The sequence below is a fragment of the Eucyclogobius newberryi genome, unplaced genomic scaffold (assembly GCF_026437365.1).
Source record: "Eucyclogobius newberryi isolate DKJ021-1_F unplaced genomic scaffold, fEucNew1.0.hap1 SCAF_3, whole genome shotgun sequence".
NCBI classification, from domain to species: Eukaryota; Metazoa; Chordata; class Actinopteri; order Gobiiformes; family Gobiidae; genus Eucyclogobius; species Eucyclogobius newberryi.
The window spans coordinates 19,028,739-19,051,170 of NW_027315945.1; the positions used below are offsets into that span (position 1 = coordinate 19,028,739).

Genomic DNA, 22,432 nt, shown 5'->3' on the forward strand with positions numbered 1-22,432 from the left:
ATTGTCCACAGATATTGCGTTCTGGTAATCTGGTAATGAAAGAGTCAACTCTGCCATCCCTTTGCAAAAACAGGAAGAAAACAACGGCTCCGTGGACACAGACATGCTGCTATATTCTTATAGCATATTATTCTGAGCCAAAAGACCCAGAAATGACAAAGTCAAAGACTTTTAAAAGCTTTACAAAGGTTTTAGACAAATTATCATTGAATATGTGCAAATATTTGCTTGCAACCCGTGGTAAATGCAATGATTTTTCCTACATTATTTGACTAGTTTTTCTCCTAAATGATCAGTTGTTTACTCCATATAACCATAGTGAGTGAGTGAGTGATTTTAAGAAGCTCAGAGTGCCTGGTCAGACACAGGCTGAGGAGGAGCTGCTGAGGAAGCGCAAGACGCTGATGACACGGACTGGAAAAGTGTTTAAAATAACCTAACAACGTATAGAAAATATACAGTTAAGCTGTTCCTAGGAACATATTGGTGCACCACTAGAAATAATGCCACCCACTTACTTGGGCAACTTATTTGGGCCTTGACACTGGCCTGCCAAATCTTGGAATGTAGTTATTGATTGTACAGTTAGACGAGGCTTCTCCAACTCAATTAGAGAGACAGAGGATAGGACAATGCAAATGTGAGCCACTGGTGCAGACGTGGTATTGACACATCGACAGGAAAACAAGGAGAAAGCCCCATCACAATCAGGATCATAGCCACTAATGAAAGGAGCGCCTATATCTGCTTATCGCGGGATCAATAAAACGCATTATTCATCCAAAATTGGGGATGAATAATGGATAGAGTGAGTTGAGGCACTCTTGCGGCCATCTTGGAAGTGACTATGTATCTATGGTAACCTTGTAAAACAAGATAAGGTAGAGAAAAAATTATGAAAATGTATCTCTATGTCTGATGTAAAATCAGACATAGAGAACAAATACATGTACTCAAAAGTAAGGTATCAATAAGCTCTTCCAGTTTGTGTAAACAGAACAGCTGCATTTGACCCTCATTCCACACATTGGAGCGGACGCATTTTCAATGGGAGAGGTAGCGTTAGCCTCCAAACATCACAAACTATTAAGAAAATAGGCGAGTTCTGGTAGCCACTCGACCACACGTGACTAATACCAGAGCCTTACCACCACGCTTTTAGCTAGAGGGCCGTCTTCCCGTATTTTGGACGGGGTATTTTGACATGTGGACGGGCATTTTCGAGTGCAATGACGGTGTAATTTGTATTAGTACATTTTAGAAAAGGGAATATCATCATTAAATCGGGCCGGGAAGCTTTTAACGGTAGTCCGCCATGGTCCGCGCCATGACAGTTTACTGTTTACAAGTGAAAATGTGCATGCTGTGTGCTGATTGGTTGACAAAGTTTGTGTGCTTGGCTCTGATTGGCTGCCGAGCCGTGGTCTGGAAAATGCCGAACCTCCACGGCCAAATACCATGTAAAATAAGGCGCGATACGCCGTTCCTAAGTGGCAGAGTGTGATCCGCACGGCCGAGAGGCGCAGGCGGCGCGAGAGTATGGAAAGTCAATATGATACGAGAGGCGTGCGTGCGGGCGTCGCTCTAGATCGCCGTGCGCCGCTTTATTTTGTAAAAGCGCCGCTTTATTTTGTAAAAGCGTCGGAAAAAAGGTTGTGATACACATATTGGCTTTCCATAGCCTTCCCGCGAGCCCCGAATTTTTTTTAAACCCCGGACAAAATTATTTGGATGGGGTGTTTTCAAATCCTATCTAAAAGCCTGCTTACCACGTGTCGCACTGATTTGCATGATTATTAACGTCTGCAATTAGTGATACAATTAGCATTCATGCCAAGTAATGAACCGTTTATTTTTTAGTTTTATTTAATCAAGCACCATAAAACCTGCATACATTAGAAAACTTTATTCTTTGACTCCTAATACTACAACAACCATTTGTCTGTTTTATTTTGCTCCCTCATTTAAATGAACTGTATACAATGTTACATTGTAGGATGTGTGCAACTATTCTAAACACATCAGTGGTAGATGAGTCCATTTAATTTATTATCAAAATATCACTCACAACTGTTTGCAAAGAATAAAAATCGAAATAAACCCATGAAACATTTTCAACTCAATGAATCTTCTTGCATAATCTGATCAGAAACATTTCCCAGTATACGGTTTAATCAGCCATAAGGCCATATCTAAGAGCCTTCACTCTGTGTTTTTAAATGAACAATGAAATGCAGCTTTAGTGTGACAGTTTCCATGGAGACTTTGTGGTTACTAACCCAATGGCATGTGCATTGTGAACGACGATGTCCGTTCTGATCAATGGGAGACCTAAAATTAGCATTTCTTTATGTGATTCAGGACATATAGAACATTCAGAAATAAACCTGGCACATAAAAACCTTATTTGTAGATAGGGTCATTCACCGTCCACTATTTCCCACTGTTCTCTCGCCACTTTCATATTGGTGCCGTTTACTTGAGGACTACATCATGTTTCATCATTTCAATTCGTCTAAATATTAGTCGAAACTACACATCCACCTTGATTCATAAAAATAGAAGAACAAGTTTTTTTTCTCAGACCTTGATAGTATTGACAGTGTTCTTGCTCTGAAATACACTGCACACAAACACAGGCCTTATTACAGAGAAAAAGAGACGCCAAACCCAGGGGCTGCTGTGATCCGAGACGTCACCTTGCGTGTTAACAAAATGTGCAAACATAAAACAAATCGTGCATCTGCAAGCATCACATTCACTAAATAAATTAAGTGCTTACAGGCTGATCTAAACACAAGGATATAGGCACATTTGAAAAGCATACACACTGTGAGTACAAGACTAAATGAGTTGCTTAGATGTAGACCCATATCCTTGTTAATATCTAAGATAAGATAAGATAAGATATTCCTTTATTGTCCCACATGGGGAAATTTCATTGGTGCAACGCAGGTAGATACAGAGGTAGATACAGAAGAACAGATCACTTATAGGAAGTCTGAAAAACACTTTCAGTAGAAGATCTCCTATAAATAAACAAAAACTCCCATAGACAAATAAATAAATAAATACCATTGCATGTGATCCCGACAGTAATTGCACATGAATATGTGTCACGACAGCACATAGATTGCACATGGATTTCACAGTAATTGCACATGAATTGCACATGAATTCCAACAGCAATTGCACATATGACAGAATTGCACATCAGTATTAGGTTAGGTCAGTATTGCGACGGGATAACGTGACGATCTCCGGGTAAGACGACAGTTCTCCGCAGTTTCATGAGTTCCTCCTTTGTGGAAACGCGGTACGGCGCCGGCCGGGGGGCGGGGCCGGAGCCGGGGGGCGGGGCCGGAGCCGGGGGGCGGGGCCGGAGCCGGGGGACTCAGAGCCAAGACACATCGCAACGACACGACGAAAACACTCAATCCAGCCGAATAAAGTCAAAACAAGTTAATTTAAAGCGATTCCAGTGCGTGTCCCGATCGTTCGTGAAGTTCCTCTTTCATATAAACGTGTACCGACGACACGCCGTACTTTAGCGCGGCCGGAGGGCGCGGGGGGGGGGCTGGTGGGCTCGCTCGGAGCTAGCTCACGTCACAACAACACAACGAACGCAACGAAAAACGCTCAAATCCAGCCGAAAAAAGTCAAAAACAGTTGAATTAAAAAACTATTCCAGCGCGTGTCCCTATCGTACAGTAAAATAGAAAAAAAATATACTAACTATATTTACAAAATATAGGAGATAAAGCACAATAAGTGTGAGAAAGAAGAGAGAGCGTTTACACCGGGCTGCCAGCTGTACCAGCGCCTTATGACGAGGCGTTTTGTGATATTGACATAAGTAGTTCGTTATGCTTTATATTTAGTGCCTTGGAAGAACTAAACTAAACACAGATTTGTTTTTATGAAGACATTTTTGTGTGCTTTATTGTCACACCACACTTCGTTCGGAGACGTCCTATTTTGAACATTCCTGTAAATCATCTCGTCTTTGTTAACACGTGCCTTCCCTTCCCTCTGCACTCATTACCAGCATTTCTCCATCCTCTTATTACTTCTTGTGCTCCTTGTATGGAATGAGAAGATGTGAAAGAGCCCAAACAGTGGGATCCCCTCTCCTCCTTGCTGGATAATGAAATCAGAGTGAGTGATTGTCAGGAGGCAGTGCAGTTAAGAACAAGCAACTGTTTTGTGTGAGCATCTCCATTCACACACACCAACACGCACAAGCACACACCTGGCTCAGAGAATGACTCATCTAACGTCCACCAGTGTTGTCGATAGCTGTTGCTACACCTCATCCACATAAATTAATCCAATACAGCCTATTTTAGGACGAGGTTCTCAAAATGTGATACAGGTGACATTGATGGCACTTGAGCTGCTTGAGTTGTTCCGGATCGGTCCTGGTTTACTTTCACTTAGAGAATGTTTCCATCCCGTTTTCACCTTGTACTGATCTTAACTACTCCTCATTTGTGCTTGCAGGGCTGTATAATGTGTCTTGTTAAATGTTGAATCCACTGTATAAATGTCATGCTGAAAAGATACTTAACAGAGTATATTGATGGATGCCAAGTCTGTCTCTGTGTCCCTGTCTACAGCCTATACACATGGATCCAGGCCCCATCCTGCTCTCTTCAGACTGCACTTGTGTCACTGCACAAAATGTAATGAGAGCTTTGCCAGTTCCACTGAGTGCACTTGAATGAAGAGCATGTGGGAGAAGGGAGGACCAGACCAAAATATGCAGTCTCAGTCAAAAGGGTTAGTATTGATATGTTTTTATTGGAATAATGAAAAAAACAAACAATACAGTGCGTTTGTGGAAGATTTAAGTGAAATGCACATTGAGTGGGTTTTAAAACCTGTTACCACCCACCTGTCCGCCGGCGAGCATTTTCTATATCTCAAATATTCTCTTACATCATCACTTTTATTTCCGTGGTCAATACCAGCAAGCCATACATCATTTTAAAGCTTATTTTCTCAACAAAACGAATATGTCATTGATTTACATTGAATAATATGCCCCAAGAAGCAATTGCCAATAGTTTGTGAGAAAGTCTCAACTTTTACAAACGCATGTCCTACCTGTTTTCTGTTTATGACGGACGAAACGGCTTTAATTCTGTACATCCTTGTACTCAGTCTGTCCGTAAGGAACCATTGAAAAACAATATCCACTTGTATTTTTCCTGAAGTTATCCGATTTCGAGATATTGTCAAGTAAACAAACTTTTCTTCGTTTCTCGCCGGACGAGAATGCGCTTGTCCGGCGCATTTCTCCGTCCATAACAAATGACCTGTTTGACCTATAAAATAATGTTGGATATCCTTCTTTTCTTCAGACTGTTACCTACAGAATGAGACCATCCACGAATTTTTCTGTCCACGGGTTTGTTTGCTACAGCCTCCGCAAAAAAAATGCGCCGCTTGCGACCCACATGGATTAGTCTGTTTACATCTAAATAGCACCGCGTGTGAATGACGTAGCTGAGTTTGATTGACATATTATTCTAGCCAATGAGAATAGCTTTAGAAAGAGAGGCGGGACAAAGGGTTTATTGACACAGAACACAGAATCTTCTGTATTCTCGTGCGTAAGGCTCCGGGAAGGCTGTAAAGAGACAGATTTCTCGGCAGGATTTTGCGCATAAAGTTTTCTGATTTTATTAGCCTTTTGGACGTGCATTTTGTTAGATATATGTATTATTATATGAATAAAAAATAAAATAAAAATATTGTAATTTTTTTTTTTTTTAACCTCTATATGGGAAATTCATGGGTAAACTCATATTTACACATTTTCACATATTTTTTTTTAGCAGTTATAATTGCTATTAGTGGCCTACAAAACATCAAAATGTATGTTTTATGATCATAGAGGAGCTAAAATTGTAATAAAACAGTTTGGCACAGTTGGCACATATTTGGATCACTTGTTCCGAATATACTTTTTGATACAAAAAGGTCAACAGCACCAAAATGCCTGTTCCTAGAGATCTGAAACTTTACACAGTTGTTGTCAACAAGATAAACATCATGTACAGTGAACAGCATATGCACACAATGAAGTATGTTATGCTTAGGACCATTACAAATTAACAATATTCAGGCGAGACTAAAAAATGATGTTTTGTTTATGTTTGGGCCTCTGTAGTGTAAGTTCTGAAGCCCTGACAGTGTTCATGTGCACATCTGCAGAAACTAGAAGGCCTAAGCTTTCTAATGATGCATCACACTTGCATGTGGAACATAAGATCCTCTTTTAATAAGCAATGTCATTTGGGTATGTCCAACCATTGTGCACAGGGCGAAAATAGGTGGATGGTAACAGCTTAACTCAGCCCAAACCAGAATACTGCCGAAAAGGACATAGTCAAAGTTCCAAGTCTATTATAGCAGAGGTGAAAAATGTTATCAATAGCTTCATGTGTGAAAAAAAAATTGAACTTAATAGTAATCACAACCGGCAAAGGCACAACAACCTAAGCCCAATTTACACTTACAAGAAATCCCACGTCTAGACTGATTTCACTTTGGCTACTCCATAACAAATAACAAAATATAATGCAATTGTTCTAACTGAGCAGAGCCTTGCAAAACTGAATTTGGGCACTTCAACTAGGGCTTGATTGATGTGGATTTTCTGGAGCCAATACCAATGCCGGTGTTAAGCAGTTTCATGTGTGCAGATGTAAGCCGTACGTGAACGCCTACGCCTCCAGTTTGCTCTCACAAGTTCAGGCGGAAGTTCTGATCGTTAATTATAGCATACTTACTTTATGGTGTCCAAATATTTTTGAGGAAATCAGTAATAGCAACCTTATGACTTCAGGCAGGTACAGTATAGTATGAAAGTCACACACTTTGTGTATGAGCAGCTTTTGCATAGCTCCAGATCTGTTCCAAACTGTAGAGCAGTGTCAGGCTGAGCCGATACATGAAGTAAGGGGAGTGAGGAGTCTCGCTCTGGTGTGGGAAGTGAGCGCGAGTAGCTCATCCTGACCTGGTACGAGGACTGACTTCAGCGGCAGGTGCTGCTGTGACGTGAGTCAGAATGAGTGAACAAGTTTAGTTAGACGGGTTCTGTTGTATTTCGTTTTTTCTGACAATGCCAATGCCCACTTATTTAGTGTATTTCTGTAAGGTTTTGACCCTGCATGGACATGGTCCCAAAGCAACTTTTTGTGATTTTTTTTGTGCTGATTTAGAAATTAAGCGCTGGTCATGACTGTGTTGATGGAGGTTTAGTTGACTGGATATTTTCAATGTAGCCCCTAAAGGCAAAAAAATATATTTTATTTTCAATGGCTGGTTTGGGCTGGCACATTCAGCCGATTGATGCAGAGCAAGAAAACACGTTTTGCATTAAGGTATGGCATGTCAATAATGAGCTGAGACTCCAACATGGCTAATTAAGTTGTGTTGGCTAATGTGTGTCATTAAATAGGTCCAGCTCCTGTTTATTTGACTGTCCGTCCAATCAGAGCTCACTCTGCTCACCTTTGCACTACTCTTTGTGTCAGCCTGGCCCCTCATCCAGTTCCTCTTGTGGCGATGGCCCTCAAACACTTTTTAATTGGACGCAGGTCAAATTTATCGCTGGACATAGCTCAATAGACTTGGTGTTATCCGTGTCTAGGCAGATGGGGCTTGCAGCTGCTCAGATTATTTCTCTCTCTCTCTCTTGAAAAAAAAAAAAATCAGCTAGGAGGAGGGAAGAAGCCTGTGTGGTAGATGGTGGGAGTAGGAAGATAATATTGATAAGGCCACATAAGAGGAAGTCTTCGTTTTTCCTGTGAGCGCTGAGCAATAGACTATAAACTTATCAGTTGGAAAGCGAAATAAGGGAACGGTGCCGGTCACTCCTTCCCAGCCGAACAGATGAGTTTAAGATAAAGATGCTTCTCCATCGTGGGGACACTGTCGGCCACGCGGCTGTTGGGCAGCAAGATATGCTTAGACCTGGAGTGCCCGATTTGACAGTTAAATTAATTTCCAAACCTCACAACAACACAACAAAAATGCATCATTTTTTGGATTATTGCGATAAAAATAGCCAAGACAATATTATGTCAATTCAACAGAAATGTGTTAAAACAAGTCTTATTATTATTAATTGTTTTATGTTTGTCAAATTTATCAAAAAAAGGTACGACAATACTACCTTTATTTGAAAGTTTACAACATAATTCTTAATTTTATTTTTATCTTACGTCTTTCTTAGTATAAACAATGCACTATTCATATTTAGAATTAATAAAAAAAAAAAAACATTCAAAGTATTATGTACATTTTGATATATGTTTCCCATCCCTACTCACAAGCCACTTCAGTGTTTTAGCTATTTATTTTACCAGAAAAAAAATGTGTGTAATATACTGCTTGTTATATGTAACAAAACATAGCATTTTTGACCTCACCCTGCTAATCTTTATACAACAGCCATTTAGAGTGTGATTTAAAACCCTAATACAACCCATTACATCTTATCAAGTCCTCTTACTCCGTAGACAAATCTAGTTTCCATGACGAAATTATAGTTTTAATAGCTTGGTCACACTGCTTTTAACAGCAGAAGCCAGATTGTTTATGTGTGTTCGACGATGGGACAGTAATTGTCCGTGGTCGCTCCCTCTATCAAGCCATCAGCAATCTAATAAAGAAGCTGAAGGCGGTTAATAGCCTAAATATGCTGCATGACTACTTATAAAGTATCCCCATTTCACTGAGCGTTTCTGTCTTTTGCTCCCTGCTCCCAAAGACCATGGTGTGTGGGTGATTTGAGACCCCGGCAAGTAAACAAGAGCCTTGTCAATCAACACGTACAGAATGACTGACGCACTGGAGGTGGTGCCGGTCCTGCTAAGGTGTTGGAGAGAGGTGACACTTTAAATAAGCCCCCCAGAGACGGGATGGCATGAGGGTGGACCTACCGAAATAAGAGCAGGAGAGGAGATGTTTGGGATAAATCATGTTGAGTGATGATATTTAGCCTTCGTTCAGAGCAGACTCTCCTCACTGTTGCCACGCAGATGGAAGCAAGTGAAAAAGCAATCCTGGAATTTGAGGGTCATTTGAAGAACATATGGACCAAAGCAAAGCAGGAGACACAAGCTCCATTTTCAGTTCACGCCAGGGAACCAGAGAGCTCTCACCCGCCCTCGCTTTCATTTGCCCTGCTGTTCCCTTTCTCACCCCCCTCTCCCCCTTTCTCCTACACAACAGCTAAATCAATAGAAATGACAACGCACTTGGAAGGTCATTCGCGAGTACAGCGCGCTCTGTGTTGGAATGCTTTACCAATGTGTGGTACAATTGTAGACACAAAGAAAAAACAATTGTGCATGTGACTAGTTGGCTTCTCGTCAGTCTCCTGCCATGGTCCTGTTTGGGCAGCGATCTCTTTCTATACATCAACATGCAAAATGGTTCTCTATATCCACGGACAGCTTCGTTATTCGCTGCTTGCAATCAGTATGCACACGGAGTTCTGCTTTTGTAAACAGCCACCAATAGATACACGTGTTGGGAGAAATCCACAAAATTCCCCTTCACTAATGAGCGAAACACATGGACTCGCACGGTTCGCCTCTCGACACGTAAACACAGGCACACGCTACATACGGCTGAGGATGAGAGCTACCGTGCAGACACCAGCAACATCAACAGCAGCAGCAGTGGCAGTAATAGCAGCAGTGAAGCAGAACGACATGGCCAAACATGTAATGACACAATACACAGAGTTAATGGAGGAAAGTGTGGTACTCACAGAATACTCAATGGTGCCTTTGGGTCTCTGGAACGACATGCGCCTCCCATCCTTCTTCTCGGGGGTCTTCTTCTGACCGGTATCTGAAAGCAAGCGAGGCAAGGTACGCATCACATTCATGTTCCTCTCTCCCCCGCGCAGCCTGCCGTCACAAGCTGCCGTATCCCCGCAGCCCTATGGGTAGACGGCTCATTCGTCAGCGGCGAGTGAGCCAGCCAGGAAGCCAGCGAATGTCAGCTCTCCAAGACACTTCACACCGGACGGCTCTCTTGCTGTCTCCCTCTCTCTGATCTGTCCTCCCGATGGCGCGCACACTGCCTCACATACTACCCCTTTCACTATCTCTCCTCCTCTCGCTCCCCCCTCGCGTTTGCTTATCAGAGCCGCCGCGCAGAGCAATGACACGGGCTTTAAGTAGTTCACCTTGCCCGAGACACAGAGCTGACCTCCATCACTGCTCTGAAGATGGATACAGTTGGGAAGCTGTTGACGGGAATGGAGAGGAGAGAGGAGCGAGAGGAGAGAGAGGGGAGGGAGGAGTGCGACGAGCTGGTTGGGTGATTGGGGAATGCTGCTGCTGGAGAAGTGGTTCAAATGGCAGGTATTTAAAGGGATACAACTGTTTTTGTTCAATAGTTTTAAGACTTTTGTTTTGGGGAATGTGCAGTCAGATGGAACACATTTAAGATATTTTTTCTTATTTTAAAAGCAGCTTGTGAGAAAAGGCTTGAAGATTTCTTTCTTTTTGACATTTGGATATGCTGGCGTTTGCTTATTGATTTGCAAAACAATGGTCTAAGTAACTGGTGGTATGTTGTATGTATGCTGGTTTAAAAAAAGGCTCTTGGAAATGAGAGAAACTACAGATTTGACAATGACTGGGGCACAACCTTGGGTGTAACACAGTTCTCATGCTGGCTGAGGCTGGATAAATAAAATGTTGGGAAGTATATTAAAGGTCCCATAACATGCAAAATCGACTTTTCAGAGCTTTTAACCTTCTTACATTGCTATTTGTGCTTCATATATGTACCCAGAGTGTTTTTTTGATTGATTCCCGCAGTGTTTAGCTATATTACAGACTATCTCCTTTCCTCGAATCTCCAAACTGACGGGCGGTGGGGCAAGACCGCGTCATAAGGGCAAGCACGCGTCATTATTACCCCCCCTCCCCTCCCGCCTCCCGCCCCCTTCCCCCCGGCTCCGCGCTGCTCCGCTCGTGTCTCCCTACAAGCCCATTCCGGAGTTTTTCTGCTTCGATTTACGACGAAACACGGCTCAAAGAGGCCCAAAACTTCATTAATGATATCGCACTCTTTACTATTATCACAATGGTGAAGGTTTATGTGGCACTTGATGCAGCAACCGGGAAAATAAACGGTAATAAACTATCAGATACCGAAAAACCAGGAAATAAGAGCGCAATGGACATAAGACACACGCGGGGCACACACGCGCTCTGAGACTACGTCACGGGTGGGCGGGGCACACACGCGCTCTGAGACTACGTCACGGGTGGGCGGGGCACACACGCGCTCTGAGACTACGTCACGGGTTGGGCGGGGGAGCCAGATCGCTCTTCGCAAGGGTGGGGGCGAATATCAAACCAAGCCGTCTGCATTTCCGGGTTGGTGAAGGGGTCCAAGGTCTGGGTGATATTTCTTAACTATTATGTTAAGGGTGTTGCACAACCCTTATTATTATCAATTATACACTTAGGATAGACTACAAAACGTGAAAAAAAGCATGTTATGGCACCTTTAAATGAATAAAGTAGGGATCTTGTAAAGCTGTCAATGACTTGGAAGAAAAGGGAGAAGAAGATGGGGGGCTGGCACAGGGGGATGTGCGAGTGGACTGAATACTACAGTGATGAGATGAAAGACACAAGCCCGAGATGTTGAGATGAAAGAAAAAGCAAGAAAGCTCTTGGGAGAGATGGAGATACCACAGCAAGGCATTAGACCTTTAACTAAGAACCAGGAAAAAGAAAAGACCTAATTTTGGATAACCCTCAACATGCCAAACATGCATATTTTAGGGATAGTCAGCCGTGTTTGGTCTATTTTAATCTCTCATGCACTTCCAGACAGGGGCTTGTTTTGGGTTCCCTTTGTGCCAACTTAGAAACCTCAACACCTCGGCTAAATTCTGCTGGATGGTAGGTGTTGCACATGAGTAATGAGCCTTATTTTTTGTGCCTTTCTGATCAGGCGCCAATGGTGAGTCATACCACTTATGCTATTTGTGGAGCCCAGGACTGCAGGCACACAGTGAGAGGGAGGGGAACTGGGAACTGCTTCAGGTGTAAATATTGGCCCAGTAAATATATAATACTCAGCACTCAGAAGTATGGGCTTAGGTCAAATAGGAAATAATAGGGATATATTATATCACAATAGACTTAACCATGTTATAACCATGTTATATGTTCCCTCGCATTTAGCTTACTCCGGGTTGTAATTTTGACTGATTTATGCATGTTTTGATCCTGTATTCTCCCCGGTTTGTTACTTGAATGCTCAGAAAATGTCTTGCACCTACTCCATATGTCCGCCCACAGCCCAGTACTTAATTTACTTCATTCCAAACATTCTGGATTCAGAATAATCACTTTCAATTAGTCCAAGATAAGTAAGGCAGTATGACAGTAGGCAGTGGACTTTTTGTGGCATGTTAAAGCATGAATATTTCCCCCAGAACCACAAATTGAACTCGTCAACATTTCACAGCACAGCAAATTCACAAATAACTTCTAGCGCAAGCACAAACTCCGGATAAGGGCCGCATTGAGCAAAAGCATTGTTGTATAAACTGTGTGTGTGCCAAATCAATTATTCAGCATCTAAATGAAAACCCTGGAAAGGATGATTACATTCAGTGGGAGAATACAAACAGGAGCTGGGGAATGTGCATGACTGCTTTCAAACCATACAGCAAGTCATACGTCATAAGTGTGAAATCTACCTATTGTACTAGTGACGTGATACAAACCTGAATGCTTGATACACAATTTTCTTTTTTTTACAGATCTTGTGGCTTTATTAGACAGGAGAGGACAGGGTGAAATGGGGGATGAGATAGAGGGGAGGACATGCAGTCAGGATTCGAACTCACAACAGTGCGGCCGACTGCACTTGGAGCCTGGCATATGTGTGCTGTGCCTTAACCAATCGACCACTAGGCAGCATGCTAGTACAAAATATTAGTACTATGTTTAATATTACTACATGTGCCGTCTATGTTCTAATCAAGATTAATCGTTTTGATACTGGTTTTAGTATTGCTGAGTATCTAGGTATCGAACCATAATACTGCGCTTCATAATGGATCGTTCCATTGAATAACACAGAGAATGCAGAAGACAGAGTAGGGGAAATGCATTAGCGGCTGGAGGGAGCTGGCTCATGGGGAGGCAGTGATGGGACTCAAATTAAACCAATGGATAGTGGCCATTGTCTTCATAGTCCGGACACAGAGCAGCACTAGCCGTCTTCACACAAAGGATGTGGTTTCATCTCCGGCTGCTGGAGGCTGGGAACATCTGTTGACTCCAATGTAAGACAACCCTTTCACCAATCGGCCATTCGTCACAGTAGCTTATTCTCTGGCACCATTTCTGGCAACATTATCACTGATGACTTGACTTCACTCTGCACACGTATCACCTGTTCACCATTGTTCCCTCTTTGGACCACTTCTGACAGATATTTTTGCAGATTCTCTGATCATCTAGCCCTCACAATTTGACAATGTTCACTTGCTGCGTAATGTGTCCCACCCACTAAGGGGCAAAATGAAAAGATAATCTGTGGTATTTCTTTACTACTTTGGAGCTCGAACACAGCAAATTTTTAATTGCTTTAGAAACATTTCAATAAAACTGTATTCATAATAAGTGTTGCATATGATAATTGTATTAAAGTATTAACAATAGATTTACTTAGCAATGTAAACATGTATTTGAAACATAACAAAATATCATTATATAACATTTGGACCCATTGATAACTAAATAGAATAACAAAGTGTAACAACTGTGACACTGAAAAAAGCCAGTGTCCATGAAGCAAACAAAGCCAGCTCTGACCGATCTAGGACATCCACAGTCACAAGAAGTCATGGCTCTTTGACTAACTTAAAGAAAAATGTGTGACAATGAGGGCGCCAGGGTTTAGTGATTTGGAAGTCACATCAACAACTCAATAGCAGCTTTTACTGTCTGCTCTAAACACATGCTCATGATGTGTCCAACAAGGGAAGCAAGCCAACTGTGTTAACAAGATGTCATCTGGACTTGAATTAGCTTTTTGAAACTACTTAGCAAACATTGAGTTTACATAGGCAGAGGACATTGCATCTGTTTCATTCAACATTGCCCCTATTTTTCGTGGAAGGGACATGAGCAAATTAAAGATGAATATGATGCTACCTAAGACATGGACAGTGCATTGCGACACCAAAACAACTTGTACCATGCATTGCTAGTCCAGAACTGTAGCGAGAATAAGCTTCCTCTTCATGTGACCTTAAAAACATCCATATAATTGGATTAAACCAATCATTGAAAGAATGTGGTTGTAAACTAAAAAAAAATAATGTGGTTGGATTTGGTATTCCATGCAAAACTTTAGCCAGCATAAAATTTTATAAAACAGCAATACTGCTTTGCACAACATGTAATTATATGGTAGTGAGGGATAAGGTAGAGGGTTCAGTTTACATATTGTTGCATTCAGTGTTGGGAAGTATCTAAAACATGTACCGTAAATAGGTACGTATTCAGAATACCCATTTTGTGTAATTCATTTGATGATATTTAGTCTAAAATCAGAGGAATACATTATGGTACTTCATCATGCCTTCTTTGGTTTCAAGCTGCATAATACAAGAAAGAAAAAACGAAGCGCAGCTCTCATGGTGCATGCATGTGCATTTCCCATCTCTAATCAGCTATAAATAAATCAGGCGTGCACTAAATCTTACTATTCAGAAAACAGTATTCAGATTGGGCCGTGTAATGGAATACGCTACAAAATACATTGTGTCTCTAACTTAACATTTTCAAAGTGTTCTTGCCATCACTTATCACCACATTAATATGTAACCAAAAAAACATAGACATTTATTTGTACAGTGTGGACTAGAACTGAGAGCAAATACAAGTGTGGTGTGTCTTTGGCTCCAAAAGTATGCTGCACACGAATCATGGCTAAATATATATCCCCAGCATTTTGTACACAATCATGAAAAACTGAAGCAGGGTGCAAACATGAGAGTAAACAAGCCTATTCTCCCATGCTCTGATAGAACACGCAACCAACCAATTTCCCTCAACACCCTTGTTTCACCGCCTGCTGCTGGCTACACTGTCCTGACTCCTGCCCAGATGTTATTTTTAGACAGAGAGAGGCCACTGCTCTGCACCACACTGCACTGAACAGGTGCTGGACAGGAGCCACATGCAGGTGCTTTTTCTAAAAGTTACAGAGGAAAAGAGAGGACAGATAGACTCAGCAATTTTACTTGTTTGTGCTATCCCGGGGGTGGACACCAAACCAGAAATATATGAGAACTCTAATGCAACTGTCTGCAACGTGCTACCTGGAATTTTAAATGTCCAATCAAATCTCTTGTTCTGAATAGAAGATAATAAGAAGTGAAGAGCTCAGCTTAATAATACAAATGTGCATTTAAGTATCCAATGTAGATGAGATGAGATTCATAAGAAGAATATTGATGATTACATGTGGATAAAATCACCAACATCATATGGGAATTGTTATCCTATTCATCCTCTGTTAATATTCCAAGTTGGCAAGACTAAAACATGAAATTACAGTTCGATATATAGGAATTTACCTAATTACACACTGGCCAAATTGTTTTGAAACATGACGGCAAGCTTGCAATGTATAGACAGCTAGATAAACTTTTATTAGAAAATACTGTAGCGGGGTCAAAGCTAGGCTGCAGTGGAATTACTTTTTTATTAATTTAATTGTCTTGTCCCGGTAGTCCTTGGATAAACTTATAGTAATTTAAGTACTTTGCACATATTGCAGACAGCTACAACACAAAGAAAACATATAATCTTTCATAGTGAGGGTGAAATTAGCATTATAGGAAATGACATTGGGACAGCAGTGGTAGAACCATCAAATCTGAAGGCTGGCGTTTCCCCCCCCCCCAATTGTGCATAGTTGTTGTGTTCTTGGCAACATTCATACGCCAGTGTACGCAGTGTATATGTAGGCTTATTTTCTAAAGATTATTTTCTTAGTACTTCTGCCATGTGGGATGGACTGAGTTAAGCAAAGCCTTAATGCAAATACCAAACCAGCTGAACTGCACTTTTCTAAAGTGTCTCTCTGTTGTAATGCAAATACAGTAGGCACATGGAGGAGCCGTCTTCGTAAGCGCACAATACATCGTGACAGGCCACATCTCCTTTGCCAACTTCTCTCCACTCATCTCTTATAATGACTGAATTCCCCATAGAGCAGCCCTCTTAAGGTTTAGGCCTGGTGTAACTAGTTTAAATACTGGACACCGGTTTCAATACTACAATGATAGTAAGTCTTTTTTTGTGCAATAGGATATCAAAACAATACTAAATAGGTATAAACCCTTCATTCATCCAGGAGTGTTCCATTGAAGAAAAAGCTTCAGTTGCAGTCATTTTGACACTGCTTTTTAGAAAAACAAGACGTTTCAAATCTCATCCAAGAGTCATTCTCAATCTGCGGATCGAGTCTGAGAACTCAGATATTTATTCTATTCTGACTTTTTTTACTGGTGGTTTGATCTGTAGGCTCTTCGGGATCAAATTGTTTTGTCTGCATCTAAGATTGAACCTCAAGTGGTTTCTGTTCACTCAGGATAGTATAAATATCCAAGTTCCCACTCGATCGGCAGATTGAGAATAACTCTTGGATCGGAGTCGAAACATCCAGTTGACTACTACTGAATCTTTTTCTACAAAGTCAATACAAAAACGATTCAAGACAGGTCAAATTTTATCCAATATTCTTGTCAAAATGAGTATCTATTTATCATATAATTTTAGTTTTGATTTGTATCGGGGAATTGATTTTTTTGTCCTCTTAATGACTAACAGTTTTGTCCTGATCCACACAGCCATTACACTTGGAGCCTCTATAGTGCAGCCCTGTACGCTCTGCTCAGCTTTTGTGAAGAACTTTGCTGAACTGCAGTTTTGTGTGTACTTGTGTGTACTTGTGTGTATAGGGCCACAATGGTGCGTGGCTCGGCCCTGTCCTCTCATCAGCAGTCCTCCTCACGTCGCCTCATCACACTGCTGTTGTGTCAACTTGTCATCAACTCTGTACACGGTTTCCCCGCTTTAATCATCAGACTTAGCACAAAGCTAGCGTTAGTGTTAAAACAATCTTAGACTTGCACTCACACAATTATATTCAGGGTCACATGGCTGTTTCCATGTGACAAACCTGGGGTGTGAAGATTGTGTGTGAGGAGTGCCTAAAGCATGAACTGGGAGATTCCACTGATGGATAAGATTCATGTGGTTTAGTTACAGTTCAGAATAAGAAGCTGACTCTTGTGATGCTCAGTATGTTCAGTAAGTATGTTCAGATTTCCATGTTAGATGCTCGGGCAGTGCTAAAAATCAAAAGTCAATCTGGTTGCTCTTGATTTTTATCTGCAAGGCTACAAACCAATGCTGTGGCAGTAATAGAGTGTGGAGCTCTGAAGAGGCATGACATTTAGGGCCTGCAGATCTGGAACCAATCACAGAGCAGCATTGGGTTTGGGCAAAAGTCAACACAACCAAACCAAAACAAACATGGCTGCACAGACATACTTCAGCCTAGTAGGAATCAGAAAAATACAGAATATTTTGTTCATTAAAAACGTGCACATAATGGCGCTTTGTACATTTGTGCATGAGACTTCTCTGACCACTGGATTGAGCACAACATTTTTCTGCTTTCGGCAAGAGACTTTGATTCATGTAAATAGAATGGAAAATAACATTTTGGAAGGAAAAATCAACAAGTCTTAAATCAACACTGGGCCTTAAAAAAAGCAAGGAAGTTGTTGTTTTTCTGTTTCTCATGAGGAATCTGCTTATCAATTGCTAAAGTTAACATGTATATACATGCATACATACATTTAGAGCACTACATTTTATGTATAGAACAAGAGGTTAAAAAACAGTGCACATGACTATTGACATAAGTGCAATTTGCACCACAACTGTAGCAATCCATCATTATACAATTAAATGGAATAGAACAGATCAGTAAAAACTGTTCCTGCTGCAGTGCATAACTCCAAGCCTATACTGTACGTCAATACTGAGAAACAATGTGTGCATGTCATTAACCGTACTATGTGCACTGGCTGATTTGACACGGCAAACTCCTCTTCAAAGTCTGTGCAGCTCCCTTCAAGAGCTGCAAAATGTGCCACAAACACATGGCAAGACAACTGTTTACTGTAACAGCCCTAAAGCAATGATCCAAAAAAGTAAACAAGTAAATTTAGGCCCAAAAATAAATTAATTGTGTGTTTTCTTATTGTCACTACGTGATGTGAGCGTTTTTCGACCGCAAAATATCTTCACCGCTGCTGCCCGGGCGTACCTGTCGCCACTGCACAGGCACTAGATCATACACTAATTGATTCCGACTTCCGTGAGTTAGGAGTGTATGATCTAGTGCCGACCCAGCCGGTCTGCACGCTTAGGTAAAACGAAACCTATCAAATTTGCGGCGATCCCCACAGGTGATTATTTTCCCCGCAGCTTTTGGATTCTCTCTTACAATTTGACATTCTAGAAACGTACGGCCAGTAAATATGTGATAAAATGTTTAAGGTCTGTTTTTTTTGTGTTGAAATTCAGGTCGGTCGGGTTACCGGAAACACAAAATGTTTTCTCTTGGTCTCTTGGTTTCCATATGCCGTACTCCTGATTTAGTCCCTTATCTTGTCCTTATAGTGCTGGTTTAGACCTACAAGTTCCTGCTTACAAAACCAAGAGCCCAATCATATAAAAAACAATCACGACGACAACAACAACAACAACAACAACAACAACAACAACAACTAGAGGGATCACACTCCTCAGCCTCCCCGGTAAGGTCTATTCCAAGGTACTGGAGTGGAGAATCTGACCGATAGTCGAACCTCGGATTCAGGAGGAGCAGAGTGGTTTTCGTCCCGGTCGTGGAACACTAGACCAGCTCTATACCCTCCATCGGGTGCTCGAGGGTTCATGGGAGTTTGCCCAACCAGTCCACATGTGCTTTGTGGATCTGGAGAAGGCTTTTGACCGTGTCCTTTAGGGGGGTGCTCCGGGAGTACGGGGTCCGGGGCCCTTTGCTCAGGGCTGTCCGGTCCCTGTATGACCGGAGCAGGAGCTGTGCTCGCATTGCCGGCAGTAAGTCAGACCTGTTCCCAATGCATGTTGGACTCCGCCAGGGCTGCCCTTTGACACCGGTTCTGTTCATAATTTTTATGGACAGAATTTCTAGGCGCAGTCAGGGGTCGGAGGGTGTCCGGTTTGGGGACCACAGGATCCCATCTCTGCTGTTTGCAGACGATGTTGTCCTGATGGCTCCATCAAACCCGGACCTGCAACATGCACTGGGACGGTTTGCAGCCGAGTGTGAAGCGGCTGGGATGAGAATCAGCACCTCCAAATCCGAGGCCATGGTTCTCGACCGGAAAAAGGTGGCTTGCCCTCTCCAGGTGGGTGGGGAGTCCTTGCCCCAAGTGGAGGAGTTCTCGGGGTCTTGTTCACGAGTGAGGGAAGGATGGAGCGTGAGATCGACAGGCGGGTCGGTGCAGCGGCAGTGATGCAGTCGCTGCATCGGACCGTTGTGGTAAAGAGGGAGCTGAGCCGAAAGGCAAAGCTCTCTATTTACCGGTCGGTCTACGTTCCTGCCCTCACCTATGGTGATGAGCTTTGGGTGATGACCGAAAGAACAAGATCGCAGATACAAGCGGTCAAAATGAGTTTCCTCCGCCGGGTGGCTGGGCGCTCCCCTAGAGATAGGGGGAGGAGCTCGGCCACACGGGGGGAGCTCAGAGTAGAGCCGCTGCTCCTCCACGTCGAGAGGAGCCAGCTGAGGTGGCTCGGGCATGCCTCCTGGGCGCCTCCCTCGGGAGGTGTTTCAGGCATGTCCCACCGGGAAGAGTCCCCGGGGAAGACCCAGGACACGCTGGAGAGACTATGTCTTTCGGCTGTCCTGGGAACGCCTCGGGATCCCCCCAGGAGGAGTTAGAGGAAGTGTCTGGGGAGAGGAAGTCTGGGAGTCCCTGGTTAGACTGCTGCCCCCGTGACCCGGCCCCAGACAAAGCGGTAGAAAATGGATGGATGGACAACAACAACAACAACAACAACAGCAGCAGCAGCAGCAGCAGCAGCAGCAGCAGCAGCAGCAGCAGCAGCAACAGCAACAACAACAACAGTAACAGCAGCTACAACAACAGCAGCAGCTACAACAGCAACAACAGCAGCTACAACAACAACTGCAACAACAGCAGCAGCTACAACAACAACAACAACAACAGCAGCTACAACAACAGCTGCAACAACAACAACAACAACAACAACAACAACAACAACAACCTCAGCTACAACAACAGCAACAACAGCAGCTACAACAACAACTGCAACAACAACAGCAGCTACAACAACAACAACAACAGCAGCTACAACAGCAACAACAACAACAACAACAACCTCAGCTACAACAACAACAGCAGCAGCTACAACAGCTACAAAAACAACAACAACCTCAGCTACAACAGCAACAACAACAGCAACAACAACAGCAGCAGCTACAACAACAACAACAATAACAACAGCAACAGCAACAACAACTAGGGACGCATACCGCTACGATGGACCGGATCTGGACTTTTCGGTTTCGGTTCAGGTCCAAAAAAAAACGAAACCCCGGTGATTCGGTTCTGGACTCATCTAGACCATCTTAAACCTTCCATTGATCGCGAAATTCGCGCTGGAAAAGACGTAAACACTGCCATGCGCTCCTGTCCGGCGCATCCGGACCCCATTAGCGACGCACGCGTCTTCCGGGCATAAGTTGAAGCCGGCGAAATAAGTTTAAAGATACGAGAGACAGCGCGGAACCGTGTATCTACATGCGAACATTGAAGTGAAAAAGCCGGTAAGACCGCTGGCTTTATTTGAACAGTTTTAAGCTGTGGCCGCCGCCTGTTAAAGGGGCGGGGTCAGCGTGGTTTCTTGTCTGGGTCTTTGGTCTGGGTGTAAATATGAATGAAATAACTTAAGTGTTATGTTGTGGTGTGATGTATTTGGCATTAAGTAAATACAAAGTAAAGTCAAAGTAATATTGCTTAATTGCTGCATTCATTAAATGGAGTTTATATTTTGTAATAGTATTTTGTATTTGTATTCTACAGTTGTTAAATATGGTCTGGTGTTTAATGCTGCTAATATAATGTATTATTTTGATGTGTTGTGCAAAATATTTTCATATTCTAAGTTACCCACAGCTAAGTTGATTGCTTTATAGTGATTCAAGTTGACTTTTATGCTAGTTTTTGTAACTCTGTTATTTTACACTGTGACTTAATTATTTACACTGGTGTATTGTCTGTTTGAATGTTTTTACCTGACTTTTGATGCCAAAGGATCTGCAAAATTAAAGAGTGGAAATGTGTCTAAAGGCAAAACATTGTATCAGATGAAACAGCTGCTTTGACCCTTGACCCAGACTGACTCTGTCAACAATACTCAACATGCTCTTGATGTTGAGTTGAGTCTTGAGTTGTTCCTCAAGTAAAACACATGAATGTGTGTTAACTGTTAAGTTATAGTTTAGCTGCTATCTAGTAGCTCGTAGCTTGTGATTTGTAAGTTGTAATTTCTGTCAAAAACAGTGAATAAACCAGACAAGTTGAGTTTAATTCACTCTGCAGTTAAGCCTTGTGTTTGATAGTCGTCCTTGTTCAAGTGTCTTCAACTTAATTGAGCCAAGTAGCTTGTGTTATGCTGTTATAACATTATGCAAATATGGCACGGTTCAGGTCCAGACTCATTAGGTCCGGACCTGAACCTAAACCTCTGGATTCGAATCCGGACTTGAACCTGAACATGGGTTTAGATCTGAATCCCTAACAACAACCATAAGTGGGGTCACATAACTGTGAATTTTTAAAGTTGGAAAACATCCATTGGAAATATTTGAAATGTATGTGAATTAATGGAAACAGAAAATTAACTATACTTCATCGCTGTGGGAAGAGAGTGTAAATACATGTGGGGTGAAAGGGGCGTGATGGACGTGCCAAATGACGTAATCATGTGCAATACTGTCATAATCATGTGCAATACTGTCATAATCATCCCTGGTGCAATATTTTCTGTCCATATATATATATATATAACAGCTGTAAATAAGAGTGTTATTATTATTATTATTATTATTATTATTATTCAGATTATGAGAGTTATCTGTGTTTTATTATTATACGTCTGTTCCTAATCTGTCTAGTCTGTGTTGCAACATTGGAATTTCCCCATTGTGGGACGAATAAAGGTCATCTTATCTTAAGTCTAACGCTGATCAATGGATACATAAATATATATAACGTCATGGC

At 42.2% G+C, this 22,432-nt stretch overlaps 1 protein-coding gene across 6 annotated transcripts in view; it reads right to left on the minus strand.

The window, feature by feature from the left end:
* oxr1a (oxidation resistance 1a) overlaps window positions 1-22,432 on the minus strand; it is a 157,555-nt gene that overhangs the window by 35,169 nt on the left and 99,954 nt on the right. For all 6 annotated transcript variants that reach the window (XM_072460819.1, XM_072460822.1, XM_072460818.1 and 3 more), the window contains one exon: window positions 9,794-9,876. In XM_072460819.1, coding sequence (XP_072316920.1) covers window positions 9,794-9,876 — 83 coding nt within the window. The remainder of the gene's footprint in view (window positions 1-9,793; window positions 9,877-22,432) is intronic.